Source organism: Sceloporus undulatus, chromosome 2 (genome assembly GCF_019175285.1).
Source record: "Sceloporus undulatus isolate JIND9_A2432 ecotype Alabama chromosome 2, SceUnd_v1.1, whole genome shotgun sequence".
In the NCBI taxonomy this organism is placed as follows: domain Eukaryota; kingdom Metazoa; phylum Chordata; class Lepidosauria; order Squamata; family Phrynosomatidae; genus Sceloporus; species Sceloporus undulatus.
This window is the reverse complement of record NC_056523.1, coordinates 72,599,565-72,619,745: the sequence shown is the minus strand read 5'-3', so window position 1 is coordinate 72,619,745 and position 20,181 is coordinate 72,599,565. Positions and strand designations below refer to the sequence as shown.

The 20,181-nt window shown below is 40.3% G+C and overlaps 1 protein-coding gene across 2 annotated transcripts in view; it reads right to left on the bottom strand.

The window, feature by feature from the left end:
• The window catches only part of PCBP4 (poly(rC) binding protein 4), a 62,511-nt gene that overhangs the window by 5,547 nt on the left and 36,783 nt on the right, over nucleotides 1–20,181 (bottom strand). For both annotated transcript variants that reach the window (XM_042452142.1, XM_042452141.1), the window contains exons 2-11: nucleotides 16,716–16,884; nucleotides 16,075–16,098; nucleotides 15,951–15,983; nucleotides 15,564–15,680; nucleotides 13,817–13,948; nucleotides 12,988–13,116; nucleotides 10,009–10,083; nucleotides 6,137–6,181; nucleotides 4,404–4,479; nucleotides 1,320–1,372 (exon numbers count right to left, since the gene is read on the bottom strand). In XM_042452142.1, coding sequence (XP_042308076.1) covers nucleotides 1,320–1,372; nucleotides 4,404–4,479; nucleotides 6,137–6,181; nucleotides 10,009–10,083; nucleotides 12,988–13,116; nucleotides 13,817–13,948; nucleotides 15,564–15,680; nucleotides 15,951–15,983; nucleotides 16,075–16,098; nucleotides 16,716–16,826 — 795 coding nt within the window. In that variant the 5' untranslated portion in view covers nucleotides 16,827–16,884. The remainder of the gene's footprint in view (nucleotides 1–1,319; nucleotides 1,373–4,403; nucleotides 4,480–6,136; nucleotides 6,182–10,008; nucleotides 10,084–12,987; nucleotides 13,117–13,816; nucleotides 13,949–15,563; nucleotides 15,681–15,950; nucleotides 15,984–16,074; nucleotides 16,099–16,715; nucleotides 16,885–20,181) is intronic.

Here is a 20,181-nt window from a genome sequence, read left to right as displayed (position 1 = left end):
TTCTTTCCCGTCTCTCCTTAAGACTCCAATTTATCTCTAATTGCTGTCTTCACTAGAGGAGACCCAATGGATTAAAGGGATGTATACATGGATTGATAAACCATTCAGCATGTGAGTCACAAAGTCTACTCTAGATAGGACTAGAAATTGGGTTTAGGCCACATGCTACAATTAGTCATCCAGACTGGGGAATCCTGGTAATCCAGGAAAGTAATGTCCTGCAGCTCTGAGCAAGCCAGCCCTAAATGTCTGAGTACAGACACTCAACTCAGAGTCAACATCTTATCATTCACCACTTAATTCAACAGGTCTGCTCTAGTTGGGACTTTGTTGTTGTTAACTGCCCTCAAGTTGATCTCGACTCATGGTGACCCTGTGTAGGAGACGTCTCCAAGACTCTGTCCTCCACTGCTCTGCTTAGTTCCTCCAAAGTCATACCCATGACCTCCCTAATAGAGTCCATCCATCTAGCATGTGGACTTCCTCTCTTTCTGCTTCCCTCCACCTTTCCCAGCACTGTTGTTTTTTCCAGTGAGTCATGCCTTCTCATGTAGCCAAAGTATGACAGTTGCAGTTTAATTATCTTGGCTTCTATAGAGATTTCAGGCTTGATCTGTTCAAGGATCCATTTGTTTGCCTTCTTTGCTGCCCACAGTATCCTTAGCACTCTTTTCCAGTACCACATCTCAAATGAATTAGTTTTCTTCTTACCTGCTTTCTTCACTCTCCAGTTCTCGCATACATACACAGTAATGGAGAATACAATGGCTTATGATTCTAACTTTAGTGTTCAGTTGTATATCTTTACTCTTTAGGCTCTTTTCTAGTTCTTTCATAGACACCCTCCCCATTCTTAATCTCCTTCTGATTTCTTTTTCCAATAGGTTTGAATCCCTTCTCAGCCATGTAAAACCCAAGGGATGACCCTCGGCGAGTCACACTCTCTCAGCCTCAGAGGATGGCAATGGCAAACCCCCTCTGAACAAATCTTCCCAAGAAAACCCTGTTATTTTTTTCCCCTCATACACAGGGTTGCCATGAGTCAAGGTTGACTCAGGGACAGCTGACAACAAAAACAACAACCAAGTTGGACTTAGCATAATTCACTGACAGGCCTTGTCTGTTAGACATTTGTGAACATAAGCAGGGAGATTGCTTGCGGAAGAGCATGGCATCAGTTACAGAATCAGCCTTTCTGATGGTGTGAATCATGCGGAATTGCACTGAAGTGGCTGTACTGACAGTGATGCAAAAGGAAGGCTATCAAATCATAAACAAACTTAGATGGAAGACATAACATGCAGCAAAGCCTGACTTACATCATTGGGTACTAGGAATTCCTGGGAGCTATTCTGAGAGTTTGCATCCAGGCCTGGAGAGGAGAGAGAGAGAGAATGAGAGAGAGAGCATTACCAGGGTTCTCTAGGATGCTTCCTAGCCTGATAATCCTACCTTCCCCAAGAGAGGAGAGCTAGAAGGCTACAGGAAAAAAATGTAATGTGCAGCATCCTAAAGCTCCTTCCTACACACCACTCTTAGAAGGAGGCAGGAATGAGGGGGCTCAGTGAGGACTGGATGGCTTCCCAACTACTGCAAAGCAAGCAGCAGCTCCAAGAAAAAGCTTTTGTTTTCTTTCCTTTTCATTTGGTCACATTACACTGGACTAATTTTAGACAACCCAGTGGAATTCCAGACAGAGGGAACCCATCCCAGCCATCACCTGCCTGATCCAGACCCTCCCAACCAATTTCTGTCTTCCCACAAAATAACAAGCAATCTTAGTTTCTATCCAGATGATCCAGTTTTAACTGAAATGTGAATTTGCTGCTCTTTATTTCTGAAAGGAACCAAAAACTGGAAAGCACATACTCACAGTGGATGAATGAAAGGAGATGAAGTTCCACGTGCTGAGTGGTGGTCCAAAAACTTTTATTTTTTTAAAAGTCTAATGTGTTTCAGCCTACTTAGGTAAACTTTGACAGAGAGAGCAGACTGCAGCTCCAGAAATTTCTGAGAACTGACTAGCCCCTGAAAAAGGCCAATTGGTGACAGGGCCAAAATGCATTGGGGTTTTTAAGATATAAAAGGTTTTGGACCATCACACAGCATGTTGGACTTAAATCCAGTTGTAATCAACACTTTGAAATGAAATATTTTATGCCCCCTCTCTACCTCTGCTTAACATTTCAACTACAAAGAATTAAAATTTGAACGTAACTGGATTAATACTCTTCTCTTATTCAAACTATTATTGCTAAAATAATTTCTGCTTTATAACCAATATAGAAGTTTGGGACAGGTAAATTAAGGACTGCTAATTAGCTTTCGTAATCTTTTTGCTCAAATAAACTGATCTTTTTTTGCCCAAATAAACTGATCTATTTTTGCCACCCATCTATGTTGGGTTTTTTTTTAAAAAGCCTCACAATCTCATATAGAACTATGGCAAAATGAAGTTCACAATGGGCAACCTCAGCAAGCTAAAACTATATATACCTTCCTATTTAAAGCCCTTATTTAAAAAAAACTGTTTCCAATCCCAGTGTGTAAAATAATTTCCATTCAGTTTGCAATATTCTTATTGCCTTCAAAATTTCTGTTCATTAGCACATTTTGTTCTATCCTTTTTGAATCCAGATAATTGTTTCTTATCACACTATGGGGCAAAACAGACGGCTGTAAAAAAGCAGTTTAACACCATCCCTTTGAGCGCTGGATTGGGGCCGCAGCAACCACATGCTGATGCCCCAATCTGGCAGTTTCTTTTTGTGCCAGAAAAAAGGCACCCCTTTCGCCACCACTGTGGCTCTTCTCTGCTCCCACAGTGTGCGGTGTTGAATTGCTGCACCACAGGAGCGTTCCCATCCTGCCCGCCATCTGGTTAGATGTGTGGCGTAACTCCAACTTGGGGGCAGAGTCAGGGCATGTGGCATGCAGTCATCACCACCCCATGCCACCCCAAGCCAGCTCTTACTGCCAGTCTTTCACCCTAATTTTTTTGACTGGGTTATCTACTCAGTAATTTCTGCATTTAATTTTCCTCTTGCCTCACTATTTGCCTGGGAGGCCGGCGCTAAAAACCACATAACACCATGTTGGAAGAAAGGCCACAACTTTATTAGCAACAGCAAACCAAAACAGAAGGGTTGGCACAAAGCATAAGGTCAGGATCTGAAGCATCGACTAACCCCTCGGTTAATCGATAAGCAGCATGCCTGGTGACCGCCAGGTGTTGGGATGACCTAGGGGCTAAGGAACGCAAACTTTCCGCCATCACACCAGGCGTTCTCTAGATCACAAAGCCCCTAGTCACCGGGTGGCATACCCATGTTGTGGCCCCCGCAATGGCCACAACCCTTGCACAGCTTGCCCCCGGGTCCCAATTGACTCCCAAACCAATGCTCCATAGCCCTGGTAACCAAACCAACCAGATCCTGGCCTATGCTGCTGCCCCAAGTTGTGACAAGAAACCCCAAGAACCCAAGCAGAGGGTGGGTGGGAGAGCCGAGCGGCAAATGGCTGCGGGGCCTGGCCTCGTGGCCAATATATAGACCAAGGCCCTGCCCATCACCCCATAATGAGGCTCCTCCTCCAAAGTGGCCCCGACCAATGGGCCGCCCTGGAGGACTGGAGCCCCACCATGGAAACTTCCTCCGCCCTTACTAGAGCGGCTCGGGCGGAAGGGGCGGGCCCTTCCGGCCCGAGCCACCAATCGGGGCGGGGGGCAGGCCCCAACCCGGAAGTTGGGGCCAGGGAGCCGCGCCGGCTCCCTTCAGCAAAGCGGCCGGCCCGGGGAGTCGGGCAGCTGCTATCTGTGATCCCATCCTCAACCTACCTGTCTGTCTGTCTGTCTGTCTGTCTGTCTGTCTATGAAAGGAGTGAAAAAACTCTTGTATTCAGAACCTTTTATTATGTTTGAAATCAAGCATTCAGGGATTTTCAGAAACAGTTACAGCCACTCCTTTTGTCTTTGTGGATCCACATACAAGCCATTGTACTTCCAAGCTAATATGGTAAATTTACAACATTGGGTTTCTTAATGTTAGAGCAGAACACTTTCCTGGTTGTTCCATTCTAAAATGGAAATACTGCTTTATGGGGTTATCTTTCAGTGGTAGAGCCCATTCCACTCCCTTCTTCCCTATTGTCTCCCCTGACATCAGTACCTCAGCATTGCTATTTAATTTATCTCTTTGAAGGCCCTGCATTCCCCGTTCCAGGAATGACTATTGCTTTATTGTCCTTCAATAGGGCTCTGAGTGCCTCAGTGCTGTACAAAGGCAGCTGGGGCACCTATTTACTGATCCTTTGTGTCAGACACTATAGATCCACAGCTGCAGATAGCCCCGGGAGCTTAAGTGATTTCACAGATCTGGTTACAGAGCAATCAGTGCAGTACTCACCTGCTACTATTGATGGAGTTTGTCCCAAGGAAGGGAATTGGACAGGGTGTCCTGAAAGCTGCTGCAACTTTGTCACCTGCACAAAATAGAGAGAGGTACTTCAGCATCTCTCTGCTCATGTTTACAATTTAAAAAATAGATGAACACCCTATCTGACGGGCCAGCAACAGCTAGGGGAACTTTTTGCACTCCCTAGACTGTAAATGAGGAGAGAAAGCTGCCTAGGAGATCATCTGGCCATACAACAGCATGCTTCAGACCTTGTACTCCTAAGAAATTAGTGTCTGTATAGAGTACAGTGCAGAACAAATTAGTCTTAACAGATATAACTGATACCAGAAGCAGAGTTTGGAACAGTTTTTTGTGTTTTTTTTTTTGGACTAAAACTCCCAGAATCCTGCAGTGGTCATGCTGGCAATGGGATTCAGGAAGCTGTAGTCCAAAAAGTAATCTTTCAAAGATTTGGTTAGAATGTGCGATTAAGCACAAACAAGCATCAATTATAGTTGGGATCCTCAAATGAGGCTTGAGGGCCAGATATATTTTCCCCCACCACCAGCTCCTCTATCTGGCTTCCTGGCCTCCATCCCTTTGGTGTCTGGGTTAAGGACAGTTTTACCTCTTTGCTAAAAGTGTCTCAAATTCATCCATAGCAATCTGCTTCATGAGGACGTTTTTTGGAAATATATCTGGACTGCCCCTCCCAAAGGGTGGCTTCCTCCGATCTCTTGTTTTTGAAGCCCTTCAGCCTAGTGGATGCCAATTTGATTACACAGCCTGACTATCCTTGTGAGGAGTCAGATTGTTCCATCCTCCAGATTAGTGGCTGAGGAAACAAGTTACTGCCAAGATTACAGAAGTTGACTTTTTCTGAAGACAGAACATTGTCTGAGCAGTTAAAATTTAGATGAGCTAAATAAAGTGAAGATTTCTGGCCTTTTAACCTAAAGTCATGAATTCTGCCACACATTACAGTTTTAGAACTTTATCACACATGGCTTTTAAACTACCATAAAAATTCAATAATAGCGCCTTTGGCAGTACCTACTGCACGACGCTGTCTCACTCTTTTTGCTGTCCCTGCCTTCCAACTGTGGTTAGCCTGCAGATTGCCACTGATGGGGGAAACCCATCAATAAGCTTCTGGTTGTGGTGGGATAGTGCTATTCCACAGTTGCGGAAAATTATCCTGTGGCAATTCTGGGATTGTGCAGTCATGTGGTGTGTCTTCTCTTCTGCATCTCCTCTCCCCATCACTATTCTACAACAGCCTTCTTTTGTTTTACCTTCTTTTCTTTTCATGTTTTTGTTAAACCGCATTAGCACAACTCCATAACTGTGTTACACACACACACACACACACACACACACACACACACACACGGCATACTGGGTAGAGCATAGAGCGGGGAGGCGGGGTTAGGGACAAGAACATAAGACAGCAACAGCCCAGTTTTGCTAATGGACACATGGTAGGGAGTTCTCCCAATCCAGTATATATGTACTTCCCTTCATTAGCATGATCACGACAAGAATGGGGGTTATGTAATAATGTCCTTAATAAAAAGAAGGTAGGAATGAAACACAAACTCAGAACAAGCAAATAAGGCAAGATGAACAATGGGAAATGGAAGTTTGGAGAAGCTAGTTCTGATTCATATGGAAATACCTGGAAGTGTGCATTCAAGATGTTATATATTTATTTATCAAGACCAACAAAAATCACCACTTACCTCTGCTTGAGATATGCCACTGTATTGTCCTTGTATAGAAAATCCCTATAAATTGGAGGGGGGGAATCACAACAGGTTTTTTTCCAGAATAACAGCTGATAAGTTCATTTATTCTTTTTTCTCTATTTTGATTGTTTGTATGTAAATCTAAAATTCATATACATGTACAGAAGGTAGGAGAGATTTTTATCAGGAAAACACTATAAAAATTCTACAGCAATTTTACCAGTAGTGCCATTTATGTCCAATACATCAAACAAGCAAAATGGCTGTATTTAGAGCAAGCTACCAGTCTTATTTTTCTGTATATACCTTTCACTAAGAGTAAAATAAAAAACATGAAACTTATACCTAAAAACAACTTAGAAAACTCTCATAGTGATGTACAGCATAGAAAAATAATTAGTAAGGAAAAATCCAAATATAAATATTTAAAGACGAACAAGTGTGTTGTAGTAATTTGAGTGTTGTACTTAAACTGTGAAAGAATAGTGTCCTAAGCACACTGCAGATATAATCCACTTTGAGAGTGGTTTATTTGCCCTGGCTCAGTGCTAGGGAGTCCTGGGAATTGTAGTTTATTGTGGCACCAAAGCTCTCTGACAAAGAAGGCTAAATATCTCACAAAACTGCAGTTCCCAGAATTCCCTAGCATTGGGCCAGGGCAGTTAAAGTGGTCTCGAGCTGGATTATTTCTGCAGTGTGTTTTGGACCCAGGGTTCAAATCCCCGCTTGACCCTGGAAAGCCACAGGGTAACCTTGGGCAAGTCACACACTCTCAACCTTAGAAGGCCATGATAAACCCCCTCTGAACAAATCCTGCCAAGAAAATCCCATGATAAGATCGCCATAAGTAAAAAATGACTCGAAGGCACACAACAACATAAATTCAGTTCTTTCTCTGTTATCCTCTGAGCAACATGATCCAACATATCAAATAAATACGAACAATAAATTTCTTTGAGAAGTAACCTTAGCAAATGATATTTCTCAATCAAATGCTCTGCTTAACTAATGAAGCAAGCTACTTTTCTTATATTAAAAGTGATAGTCCCATATTTTGTACTTAAATGTGTTATGCACTCTGTTTTATTTAATTCATATTATTTTTCATTTTGAACCCAAATCACAGTAGATTCCATTGGACTGCAACGGAAACTGGTAATTGTTGCTCTTAATTTAACAATCTAAACAGTAAAATAATGGGGCAGCACACTGCAGATTTACAACTAAGATAATCTATATGTTTATACCAATAAATGTTGTGTTTGTACAAGTATTTTGTCACTGTGTCATCTTTATTCATCTTGCTAAGGACATCTATATACAGCTGTGGCTTGATTTTATGCTGTCACTCAGCATTTTCCTGCCTCAGCTCACACATCTTTGGCCATTTGGTAAGTAATTTTTAAGTTTTACCAACAGTTAATATTTCTTGGTTGTGCTTGGTTGGCAACATTTACTAAAGCCAACTCCATATGCATGATAACCAATGGACTAGAATTTTGTTAGGATAAACAATTTTAACAAAACAACTGATGTTTTTTTCTCAAGTATATACAAAGCATTAGCGCTGAGTAGCAATATCCCTATAAATTGATTATAAAACGTAGATGTTATATTTGCCTTATAAACATTAGCTGAATCAGTTCTTCTACCAGTTCTAATGAAGAAAAGTTGAAATCTTTGAGTATCTTGTGATGCTTTCTTGTTATTCTCATTCTGGCATGCTTATTTCCTTCCAAGGGAACTGCCTTAGGAATTTATTGGCACCAAAAATGGGACAAATATGTGAAATAAATAATAAATATCACATTGCAAACTTCAGTGAAATTAATAAACACTTAATATGCATTTTAATTGGTAGGGAATGTTTATTGTTAGTTTTTTTTTTAAACTGCTAAGTGTTTGTATTAGTGGCAACACAAGTCACTTTCCTTGTTCACACCCGATGTCAAGAAAGGTGTGCATATGTTCCTTTCTTTCTCAGTAAGAATCTGATACACTCGGACAATCAAACTTGTCTAGAGCATTTAGCATAGCTGCCCCAAGATTGTGGAATGGTCTCCCTGAAGAGATCCGTCTTACCACCTCCCTGGAAACTTTCTGGGGGACAGTTAAGATGGAGCTCTTCCGGCGAGCATACCCACCTGATCTCATATGAAACATAGACCCACTTCCCTGTACAGAATGAGAGCATACCACCCCACCGTTGCTTGTGAAATCCTGGTTTAATTGCTATGTTAATTGCTATTTTTGCATTTTATGAACCTGTTTGTATTATTTGCATTTAACTGTATGTATTATATTTATATTATGCTGTAATCCAACTTCGATCCACCCGGGAGAGGCGGGAAAATATAAATATTTTTTTTCTTATTATTAGTCCAAGTCCCTTCTTAAAAATAGAGTTTTCCTAATCTGTATACAGCCAAGAGAAGTATTCTATATACTATTTGTGGTCTTGGAATTTGGGATCCAGATTTGAGTCCTTATTCAGCCAAGAAACCCATGGGATCATCTTGGGGAAGTCACTCTTTCTCTCTGCCTTACTTGCCTCACAGTCTTGTTGTGAGCAGAACCATATAAGCCGTTGCCTTGAGCTCAGTGGAAGCAAGGCAGATATAAAGGCAATCAGCAGCTTCCTTGCTTCAAAGGTTTTTACTTTCACACTGTGGCCCTGTTTCCACGGGCCAAATAAAACTTCCTCTCCCGGTTCCCAAGGTGATCATTCCAGACCATGGCCCAATCACTGGTTCTAGTGCAAACTGTCCAGATGACATCTGGTCAGTTGAGCACCGCACCTGAAGTATATACCCTGTAAAACTTTTTTTTAATCATTTTTGTTCCCTATCTTCCCAGAAGAGCCAGAGCCCTCTATTGTAATGCCAGGTGGCTGTTTACAATGTATCTCACTGTGCCACGTGCTGCTGCCATCACTGGCAGAAGTCACTTGCTCTTAGACCATAGCACGGAATATACACCAGTGGCGGCAGCACTGGGCAGCACAGTGGGACATGCATGAGAACAATCAGGTGGAATCACAGAGGAGTACCCAGGTAACAGAAGGACATCAGGACAGTTTCCAAGCCAGAATACTCTGGGCTGCTCCCAGAGTTTCCTGGCTGTCTGGACGCAGGCTGTGATATCACTGGCCTGCATGACCAGCTTAATTGGCTTAAATACTGAAGGCCCTTTCACATTTTACACAGTCGCACCATTATTATCCCACTTTAACTGCCATGGATCCATTCTGTGGAAACCTGGGACTGGTAGTCTGGTGGGGGAACAGAGTTCCTTGGGTGAGAATCCTAAATCCCAGGATTTCATGGGATATTGTCATGGCAGCGTTATAATTGTGTGTGTGTGTGTTTTATGTCTTCAAGTTGTTTCTGACTTATGGCAACCCTAAGATGGCAACTTATAGTGATTCTATCATGGGGTTTGCCATTCCCTTCCTCTGAGACTAAGAGAGTATAACTTGCCCAAGGTCATTCAGTGAGTTTCATGGCTGAGCTGGGAATCAAACCATGGTCTCCAGAGTTGTAGTCCAACATTCAAGCCACTATGCCACATGGCTATTCAATGCTAAAATTGGGTAGCATGAAACATTTAGCTCCCTTCTGTATATTCTATTAGCCAGGAGGAATGATGATTCTCTGCCTTTATGCATATGTTCTTGAATGCATCTGACAGAAAGTACCCACACATATGACAAGGGAAAGCATGAAGGTAAAGAAGGAAAGTTAAGAGTGATCCCCATGACCTCACTCAGATGCCTTCCAGTCTGATTTAGTATTTTGCATGACACATTAAGTTGTCAGAAACAAAATCAATGCCTGTGATTTCCTGAGGATTTATGTGTCTCTTACCTGATTGGCTGAGAGGAGAACTGGTCCCAAGGATAGGCTGGGATGATAAGGAATCGTGGCGCCTTTTGGTGGTGACTGAAAGAAATCAAAGGAGAAGTTGCTATATTTATATAAAACACAACTCAACTGTACACCCAACTGCATCCTAATGCCTGTAAGCAGCCCTGACTCCTGTGTGATTCACTGAGTTGTGAAATATGTGTTGACACTGTGCTAGGTGACTGGGAATATTTCAGCAAAGTCCCATTTGTTAAGCTATGATAACCAATGCCTCCCTGTACATTTGCTTTATTTTAAGGTTGAGGTAGGAATCATGTAGCGCTCCAGTTCCCAGTATTCTTCTCCCTACTGGCTAGGGTTGTTGGAAGTTGTAGTTCAGCAATATCTGAAGGGCTGCACAACTCCCACTGTTGTGTTAAGGAGTAGCTCCTTACCTTCACTTCCATATAATCCCCTGCCTTAAAAAATGAGGCAGAAAGACATAGCAAAAAGACAGACCTCTATTTGAGTGTTGGTGTAACAAGGCTAAGATTGACAAAGATTTCAGCTGGACTACAGATAACATTCATGTGGGATGAAACTATACATCTGGGATATATTGGCTTTGCAGACAGTTTTACAAAGAGTCAAACTTGGTAGGACAAATAAACAAACTCCAAGGGATATAGCTCAGTGGCACAGAATGGACAGAAATTCTTAGTTGAGTCCCATGGATCTTCAGGAGGGAAGCAGAAAAGACTCCTACCTGAGACCACAAAAAACTACTGTCAACCAGTCTAAACAATGGTTAGGTTTGATATAAGATAAGTCAACTTCCCATTTTCTACACCGAAACAAAAAATTAACAAGGAACAGCCACAGAGGGCTGAAGATCTGATCAAGTGACAGCAGATCCAGTGATTACGTGTCTTTTCCCCTTTTGGCCAGGGAAGTACCTTAATACAAGGCATATTTGGGACAGATTGGAGAGGATGGATGCCAGAGTTAAACACATGCACACTGCTTCTGCTGATGATGTGATCAGAGCATAGTCCCTTACAGCTGCATTTTATTAAAAAGAAAATAAACATGAATATCTCTCTTGTGCCTCATGTACTTCAGCCCCACCCTGACACTGCAAGCCATCGTGTTTGTGGATACAGCTGCAAATTCTGATGGGACAAAATGCAATATGTTGAACAGTTTCAAGGGAGAGGGGAGAAATCTTAACCATTTTAATGAATGCATGCTATTAAGCAAATATTATGAAATATCAAATTGAATTTGATGATTATCAGTTAACAGTCAACAAGACAAAATGGATTGACCCTCCTAAGGGTACAATCCCATACATATTTACCTGGAAGTAAGTCCCACTGAGCATGGCAGGATTTATTTCTGAATAGATATGCCAAGGATTGCTTTATAAATTTTCTACACTTCTATGAGTCTATATATCTGAAAGCTTTAATGGTGCAAGTAAGAAGACATAATGCTGAAAAGCTGAGAAAGTGAAGCATAAACTGTGTCTGGTGTATAATTTTTAATGCCTACCCTATTCCTTTACCTCTCTGCAAAGACTTCCACATGGAAACAGTCAAATTAAAAAAAATGACTTTTTAATAGTTACAAAATTAAAACCAAATTTTAACATTTTAAATCAGATGTTATTTTCTTAAAAATAATCAGTTAGTTATATCGAGAAACTCTTAAAACAAACTATTTTAAAATTACAATACAATTTCTGTATCCTTGGAAATTACATTCCAAAACCACCCCCACCCCCCATATACCTGAAAGCACAGATAATAGGGAACTTTATTCTCCCTGTCCTGGTGTTTTTCTTATGAATTTCTGCATTTACTAGCTGCAACTTTTTATTCCCTCTGCATGGTTTCTGTTCCAGGAATTTTTTGACATGGACTGGGGTAAATTTCACATATCTGTATCCAATGCCTCAGTTTGCCCCACTATATTTTAGATGGCACCATTGAAACTTGGAATAGGATAGGATCTTTACCATGGTGGCTTTCCACTGACCTCTGTTCCCTCATTACATTTCCAGTTACTAGACTGAAGGTTTCTTTCTCTCCTCCTACCTCTTTTTAGAGTTATAGTACTAAAGTGGTATAGACATAAATCATTTCAGCACTATGGCTATGAAAAAATTAAACAATTTAGGTACTGGGGGAGAAGCGGGGTGTTGATTTTATGGAGGGGATGGTGGAAACTCGACCCAACACACCTCAAGGGGGAAAAAATATTGGTGGCAAAGAAACATGCAGAATAGGGGTATCACTACAACCAGCACCAAACAAGAGCACAAATACTGGTGTATATTAGGGACAACTGGATCTAGAAGGGGAAACAACTGTTACAAGGTGTGAAATCCTGAGAAAGAATGCTATGACATTTCACAGAATCACTGGACAATCAGGAACTCTTAGTATCTATAAATGTACAGACAGCAAAATAGAAATCCTTAATTTTGTTTGTGTTTCCCACCAACTGATATTTATTTATTTCATTTGTATGTCGCCTTTCTCCCAGGAGGGACCCAAGTGGCATATGCACAAACATGCCACCTCTGATAATATTTAACCATCATGACAAGCAGCCATTCCTAGCCATATCTTCCATGAAGTCATCTAATACCCTTACAAAGCCATTCAATAGGGCAGTTGTCAATACATCTTGTGGAAATTCAGAAATTTAACTATGTGCTGTGTAAAGAAGTGCTTACATTTGACTGTCCTGAATTTCTTGCCATTTTGCTTCTTTGGATGACCTTGGTTACCACTACTATGAGAGGGTGTAATACATCCCCTTATCTATTTTCTGCACCACCATGCATTCCCCTCATCCATCACACAAGTTTAAAAGAAGATGTAGTTCAATCAAATCTAGAGATTTCCGCCCACAGAGTACTACTTTTCAGTGATAGCAGGAACGGTAGATTCCTATACCTGCCTGATAAAGTGGAAAGGAGAAGAACCATACCTCCAGGATAACAGCACAAATCTGTCGCACACACTGGATGATGGCATCTGGAACGCCAGATACAGTCACAGCCCTCTCCGTAGAGTTGGGGAGAAGATCTCCAGCTACTTGTACTTGCGCTCCTGTAGTCTAGAATAAGAATAAGTGAAAAACAAAAGCTCAGTCTTTCTGGGCAGTCTGATAAATAGGGAGAACACATTTCTAGTTAGAAATGCTACCTGGTCCAGTTTAGTCACTATAATGACAGCATTTACAAAGCCAGTCCATTTATTCATTTATTCAGAAAATCTTTGTTTCCTTGCTGAAGTTATAAATTCCTAGCCAGAGGTTAATACACAAATGAAAAAAATTATGAAACCCCAAAGAAACGATGGAGTCTCAAAGACGGAAGATTACAGTACTGTCAGTCCTCCCCATAGGCGGGTTTGCCTTCCGTGGCTTTGAGTTTACGCAGAAGGCAAGCCCTGGCAGAAATAATGGGGCACATACTCATGCCGTGCGCCCCATGCACCACCACGAGCATGTATCCCATACGCTCTTTTCCCCATACGTGTGTGTGTGTGTGTGTGTGTGTGTGTGTGTGTGTGTCCAGAACAGATCCGCCACATATGGGGAGGGCAGACTGTAGGTCCTTTTGGCCAGGCTCCTGATATTATAAAAGATCTCCCTCTGTTAGTATAGGATCAACAATGAAATCTAGGAAGGAAAATGATCAAGATACCAAAATCCTAATGTTCCAAAAAGTTGTATTCAGGGCCACATAAGCAAGATATAGATAGGAAAGAAGTAAGAGAGAGAAACAGTTATCACTGAGTTCTTTAGTCTTTACCTCTCGGATCTCCTTTATTTTAGCTCCCGCTTTACCAATGAGTGAGCCACACTGACTAGCTGGGATGACTAGCCTCAATGTGACAGGTGGTTTGGAGACAGTTCCACCATTGATCGCTCCAGTTCCCAAGTCCTAAAATAAAACAGGTTCAGAACTAGATGAATTCATTCAAAATTCCCTTAAATATAAAAGTAGTAATCCATGTTGGACCCTCTATTCCAGGTATGGGGGAGTCACTATTCTCTGAGTGGTGATAGCCTCTGAGGGTCTACATCTTCCCCCTCACAACCCCATCCTCTCAGATTCCTAAGATTGTGTCATTTGATGGTATTCATGTTTCATAAAAGAACAACCAGCCAAGAATATTCCAGCATTAATCCACAACACTGCATGATATGGTTATGATTAGAGTGTGATTCTAAACCCCACTCCAGATGCAGTCCAATGCCCTTTGAGTTAAGATAAGCATTTTAACTCCTAGAAAAAAACATACATGTAAAAAAAATGATGTTTAATCATAATGGTTTGACAAGGAGTGTGATTTGATACTGTAATGTAAATTATTTTTCCAAAACATTACAAATAAAACCATTTTTTCTCATAAACAATGTGCCCAATTGTCTTCTTTCTGTAATGTGTGCTAAGCCTACAGGTTTAATCAAAGGAACAATATCCCTCCCTCACCTTAAGTAAGCTGATCCATTTTTCCCCACTACACATGATTGCCATGCCAGGGCCATTTTGTGAATTTATGTGAGGAAAGAATATATTTCTTCCAGGTTATACCAAGCTTAATCTGAGGGCTCATCAAGAATAGCAATTTGCGCTGATTTGTCCCACATATTTTCATGTCCTTTCTTGTCTCTTCCATTCACTTCAAATCAAAACATTCCTTAAAAGTGGGAACAGAAGGAGGATGGAATGTTGGCTGGGTTGGGGGAATAATCTTGTTTTGGCAGCAACAGATTCCTTCTTCTCATACCACCACATTTCCACACATTCACCCTACAAATTCAAAGATTTTAAAAAATCTATGTAGAGCCTTAGTACTAAAGTGCTAGGATAAAATAATGCTACTGCTGATCTTAGACAGATCAAAGCTCCCCCACCTACTCGGTTGCAACTGTGGCTCGATGGTGCCTCTCCACTCCCTCTTCCAAGCACCACCAGCCTCTCCAAGCCTGGGACTTTATGTGAAGAGATCAAACATATTTTGCAGGCTGATCAAACATATTTAGCAAGCTTTCTTCTGATCTCAAGTGGAGAAAAGTTTACAATGATGTCACTCCTCCATTTCCTAATCTTACATTCTTTTGCTTCCTGGGGCACCATCAACCACTGTCAAAAGTGAGGAGCATGTGGTGAGAGAGGGTGAGCTTTCCCAGGACAGAAATAGCATTATTGGAGCCTACAGCTTTAGCACTAAGGCTTTAGAGAGTTTTTAGAAACTCAAAAGGAGGCATGGGAGGAGAAGAAAGGAAATAAGGCAGAGCACAAAAACATCCTAAGTATAGTGAGCGAGGGAGGATTGGACACCCCCCCCCCTATCAACCATCACAACTCATGTGAGAAACTTTTTTTTAAACCCAACAATTTCATTTTCTGGGCAATTATAAAATGTTTCCGAATACTAAAAAGCAGGGCAGGGTGGCACTCAAAATATTGTCACTTCCTGACACATCTGACCCATATGAAATTATCCTGACTAAACTACTGATGCACTATGATCTGCCAATGGCTACCTTACCTCTTCTAGCTTGAAAGCAATCATAGAAACAGCTCTGAAAACAGCATCAGTAGATCCTGTAATAGTAGTGATCCGCTCTGGGCAAGATCCCTCCGAAATGGTGATCCGGGCTGTACTCTGAAAAAGCAAATCATCACCAATAACAATTAAGATTTGGTTATTTATAACACTGTAGCCAAATGTCCAAAGTCTTTTGCCTATTTTATATCAGTAATACTTACAGCAACCCCGTAAAGTAGGTTAGTTTGAATGTCTCAGTTATATATAGTGCTATATTACATACATTACTGCCTTTCTGTGCTATTATATGACATAGGAGACCATATCATTGAAAACTAATCCAGTCCAGAATTCAGAATGGGGCTGTTTTCCCCTCACTAAACTTACCTGTTCCCGTATCCTCTTCACAGTCTCTCCTTTCTGAGGGATTAAAGACATAAAAGTAATCAGACTTGCATGGTTTTAGAGATAAAAACAGAGTCAGACACACTCCAACTGACATAAAGCTTACCTTGCCAATGATGCTGCCAACTTCCTGGAGAAACACAGAGACAAAAGAAATTGAATTAGGAGACACTCAACAAGAGACTGGCAATGTATTTACACTTCTGGACAGAAAAAGTTCCCATTCCTCATATCAAAAAACAAAAGTATGAAACCTCCCTCCTTCTCATCACTGCTAGTCTCCTTGAAGGCATCAATCCTTTGTTATTAGAGCCTTTAGAAAGAAGTTATGCTGAATATGCATTTCTTAATTGTGCCAGCTTCGTCAATAATTTCATTTACTAGAAATGGTGGTTGATCATTTTATAATTCCATCTCAAAGATTCCTTATATACTACAGGAAATATATTGTAGACTTTGGGAACAGGATGATGAGTTTGTGGTTTTAGATTTTCACAGTAATACATCCTGGCAATGGCAAACCTACTCTGAAGGAATCTGTCAAGAAATCCCTATGACAAGGTCCCTTTAAGGTTGCCATAACTCAGAAATGACTTGGAAGTACACACAACAACAACAACAACAACAACAACAACAACAACAACTGTCCTGCCAGCACCAACAACAATCCTGGTCCAGTGGACTCTTTGCTATTGACTGTCATGGGATTTAAATTGGGATGACTTATAGCCACCCCAATTTACTTACCTTGCCATGCATAAGCATTCGGAGGGTGAGGGTGATGCTGAGTTCTGTCTCCTCTAATCCATTATCTGAGCTGCTCATCCTGTCTGGTGATGCCATGGTGTACGAATGCATGGATCTGCTCCTAAGGAAACCAACCCCCTGGCTCTAGAAGGTGTTGAAGTCGACAAATCTGCAGACATGCAAAGAGAAAGTATTCAAATTTACAAGCTTTCTTATAAATCATTCCAACAACCTGGCAGGACTGTGGTGATTAGTAAGAAGTGGTTGAACTTCATACAACTTCCTTTGATGCTTCCTGTCTTGAGTCAGAGCACTCCAGAGAATAATTATTATGGGGACGAAGGGCAGCATCACATAAGCAAGCACAGCAGCCTTTCCAGATGTAACTTACAGAAATATTTAGTAAAAAAACAACAACTATGAAACACCAAAGATAAACACACACAGACACAGACACACAAATATAAATATAAAAATCTACATAGATAAAAAGTGGCTGACGTTTGAAAATACTGTACTTATTGAATCACAAGTTTATTCATATTTGGCTTGAAGTCAAGGGATGTCATACATATGGCCCACAACCGCATGATACACTTGCACAGAGAGATCCATGTGTGTGTGTGTGTGTTTATCTTTGGTGTTTCATAGTTGTTGTTTCTTTACTAAATATTTCTGTAAGTTACAGCTTGATAATAATGAGATCATTCTTAATTCTGTGTTTGGAACTGTATATCTCTGTCTATATGCATACATATATATATCCATACATTACATATATAGCCAGTATTTGGGATAAACATGAGAGTTTGGAAGGGGAAGTGGAGGTTTTTATCCTTGCAGCAAATGTGTGAATAGTAGTCTGCATTATGCTTTTTGCTAACAATGGTGAACCCATATACAGTATATGCAATTTAGACAAGGAAAAGAAATTGTGCTGAAGTTACAACCATTTTAGAGTAGAGTAAGGAAAGTGGAAACAGTACTGTCAACATTAAAAACAAAAGAGGAAAAACCACTAAGCAGTGCTCCTAAAATACCATATCCAGTGACTCCTGAGATCAAAACAACCACTACCACCACTAAGAAAGCTTAGTATTCCGTACACTGACCATTTCCATCCAATGAAAGCTGGCACAATCTGTGATTTGAGAAATCTTGAGAGAAGGAAGGAAGGAAGGAAGGAAGGAAGGAAGGAAGGATAGTCCAGCAGAAATCCTGGAAAATCTACAGCAGCCACTCCAAATCAGCCTGCAGCAGTAGGAGTCACCAGCACACAATTTTCTTTAACAAACCTTTTTCAAGGCAGTGCTCTCACTCACTCTGAGATTCCTCCACACATGCTGAGCCATAAGAGAGAGGGATCAGGCTCTCAGAATCCTTCTATAAACAGATGGATGAACAGACTGCTGTGCATACAAACACACACACATATAACAAAGTGGAGGTTATTTTAATGAGCAAGATGGAACCCTTTCCCTTTCCCCACCAAAGTAGATGGCACCATTCATCTATCTGGAGAACTCTAAACTAAGGCACTAGATCCTATCTGATCTTATCTGATGCTAAGTAGGGTCAGCCCTGGTTAGTACATGGGTAGGAACAGTGGCATCACTAGGTTTGGCATCACCTTTCATGGTAACTCATAGTGTCACTCTTCACTGACCTCCTCCCATACCAAACCAAGAAGAATCCTTAGTAATGTTTTTTGTACTAATGTTACTTGTAAGTCGTAATTCCTGTATATCACTGAATGTAATGGCAATAATGGTAACAGAAACAACTAGCTTTTAAATTACAATATCATACACACAGCCTAAACTTACTTATATGTACATCGTTTCATATGGTTAAAACAAAAATTTAGTAAGATGTGATGTTTTTAAAGAAAATTTTTAAAGATTTTTTTTAAAAAATAAAATTTTAAAATTTTATATATTTTTGAGAAACCTAGGACCTCTCCTTTCTCCTCCCACTGAGCCTCACCCCACTCACCCCATCTCTTCTGCTGAGCTCATGTTTTAAAGGCATATTGATGAATGCCACAGCCCATTTCCATCCAAAGGGAGATGTTTGGGGAGCACTGATGTCACCTCCATTAGGGTGTCTCTGGGAAACGCGCTAGAGTAAAATGGAAAATTTTGACAGATGATTGGGAAAGAGGGGGCTGTGCACTCCCAAATCTCAAACTATATTATTTTGCTGCATGTCTATGTTGGTTAGAGAATTGGATTTCCTTAACTAATGGTAAAATGCTGAATTTAGAAAGCTGTGACTTGAGATATGGTTTACATGCTTATTTATGGTTTGGAAAAAGTAATGAAAACAGAGAGTTTGGACATCATTTTATTAGAAGGTCCCTGTTATGGGTATGGAACAGAATTAAAAAAATGTACTATGTTAAATTGCCTTATTGGGTATCTCCCCAAGAAGCCTTCTATAATAGGACCAAGGTTAATTCGACAGAATGGTTAAAATATGGAGATTTATTAGATATGAATAATAAAAGGGTATTGATCATGAAAACCAGGGAACAATTAAGTTCATCGGGATTTGAGATTGATTGGTATTTGTATTTCCAATTATGTAGTAGATTTAAAACTGATTCAGATAAAATGGGTTTTACTACTGTGAAGAACGTATTGGATAACATTGTTGAAGATAAAAAAGGGAAACATCTGTCAAAGTATTATAAATCTCTTAAAGAAAGGGACTTAGAGAATGAGATCATAAAACACTCAATGATAAGATGGGCTCAAGATGTGGGGAGCCCTATCAAATTGGAAGACTGGGAAAAATCCTGGAGGGTAACAAAAAAATTTACCGCCTGTCAAAATTATAAGGAAAATTATATGAAGATGCTATTCAGGTGGTATATGACTCCTACCAAGATCAATAAGATTTATAAAACAGGATGTGTTAAATGTTGGAAATGTGGGGTTAAAGATGGCACTTTCTTTCATATATGGTGGGCTTGTTCAATATCTGTAGAATACTGGAAAAATATTCATGAGAAAATGGTGGAGATATTATCTACCAATATCCCTTTAGATCCATTATTATTTTTGCTTAATATGACCAATAAATTAGATAATGTGATAGAGAAGAAATACTCTAGGATAATTTTATATATGATTACATTGGCTAGATTATTATTTGCACAATGTTGGAAAAATCCACAATGTCCTAAAATAGAAGTTTGGTTATCTAAATTGAAAGAAATAAGAAATCTTGATTTGTTAACAGCCGCTTTGCAGGATAAGGCGATGGAAAATGTGATAGAAGAATGGTATCAGGTAGATCAATATTTGAATATATGTATATAATAGGTACTTTATAGGCATACGCCAGCAATTAAATTTTTTTTTTTTGCTTTTTTATTTATTATTTTTTTCCTCTTTTCGCAATTATTGGTGTTACTTTTTTTTTAATCAAAATGATGTAGTCAATGGAGGGTTATTCTTTT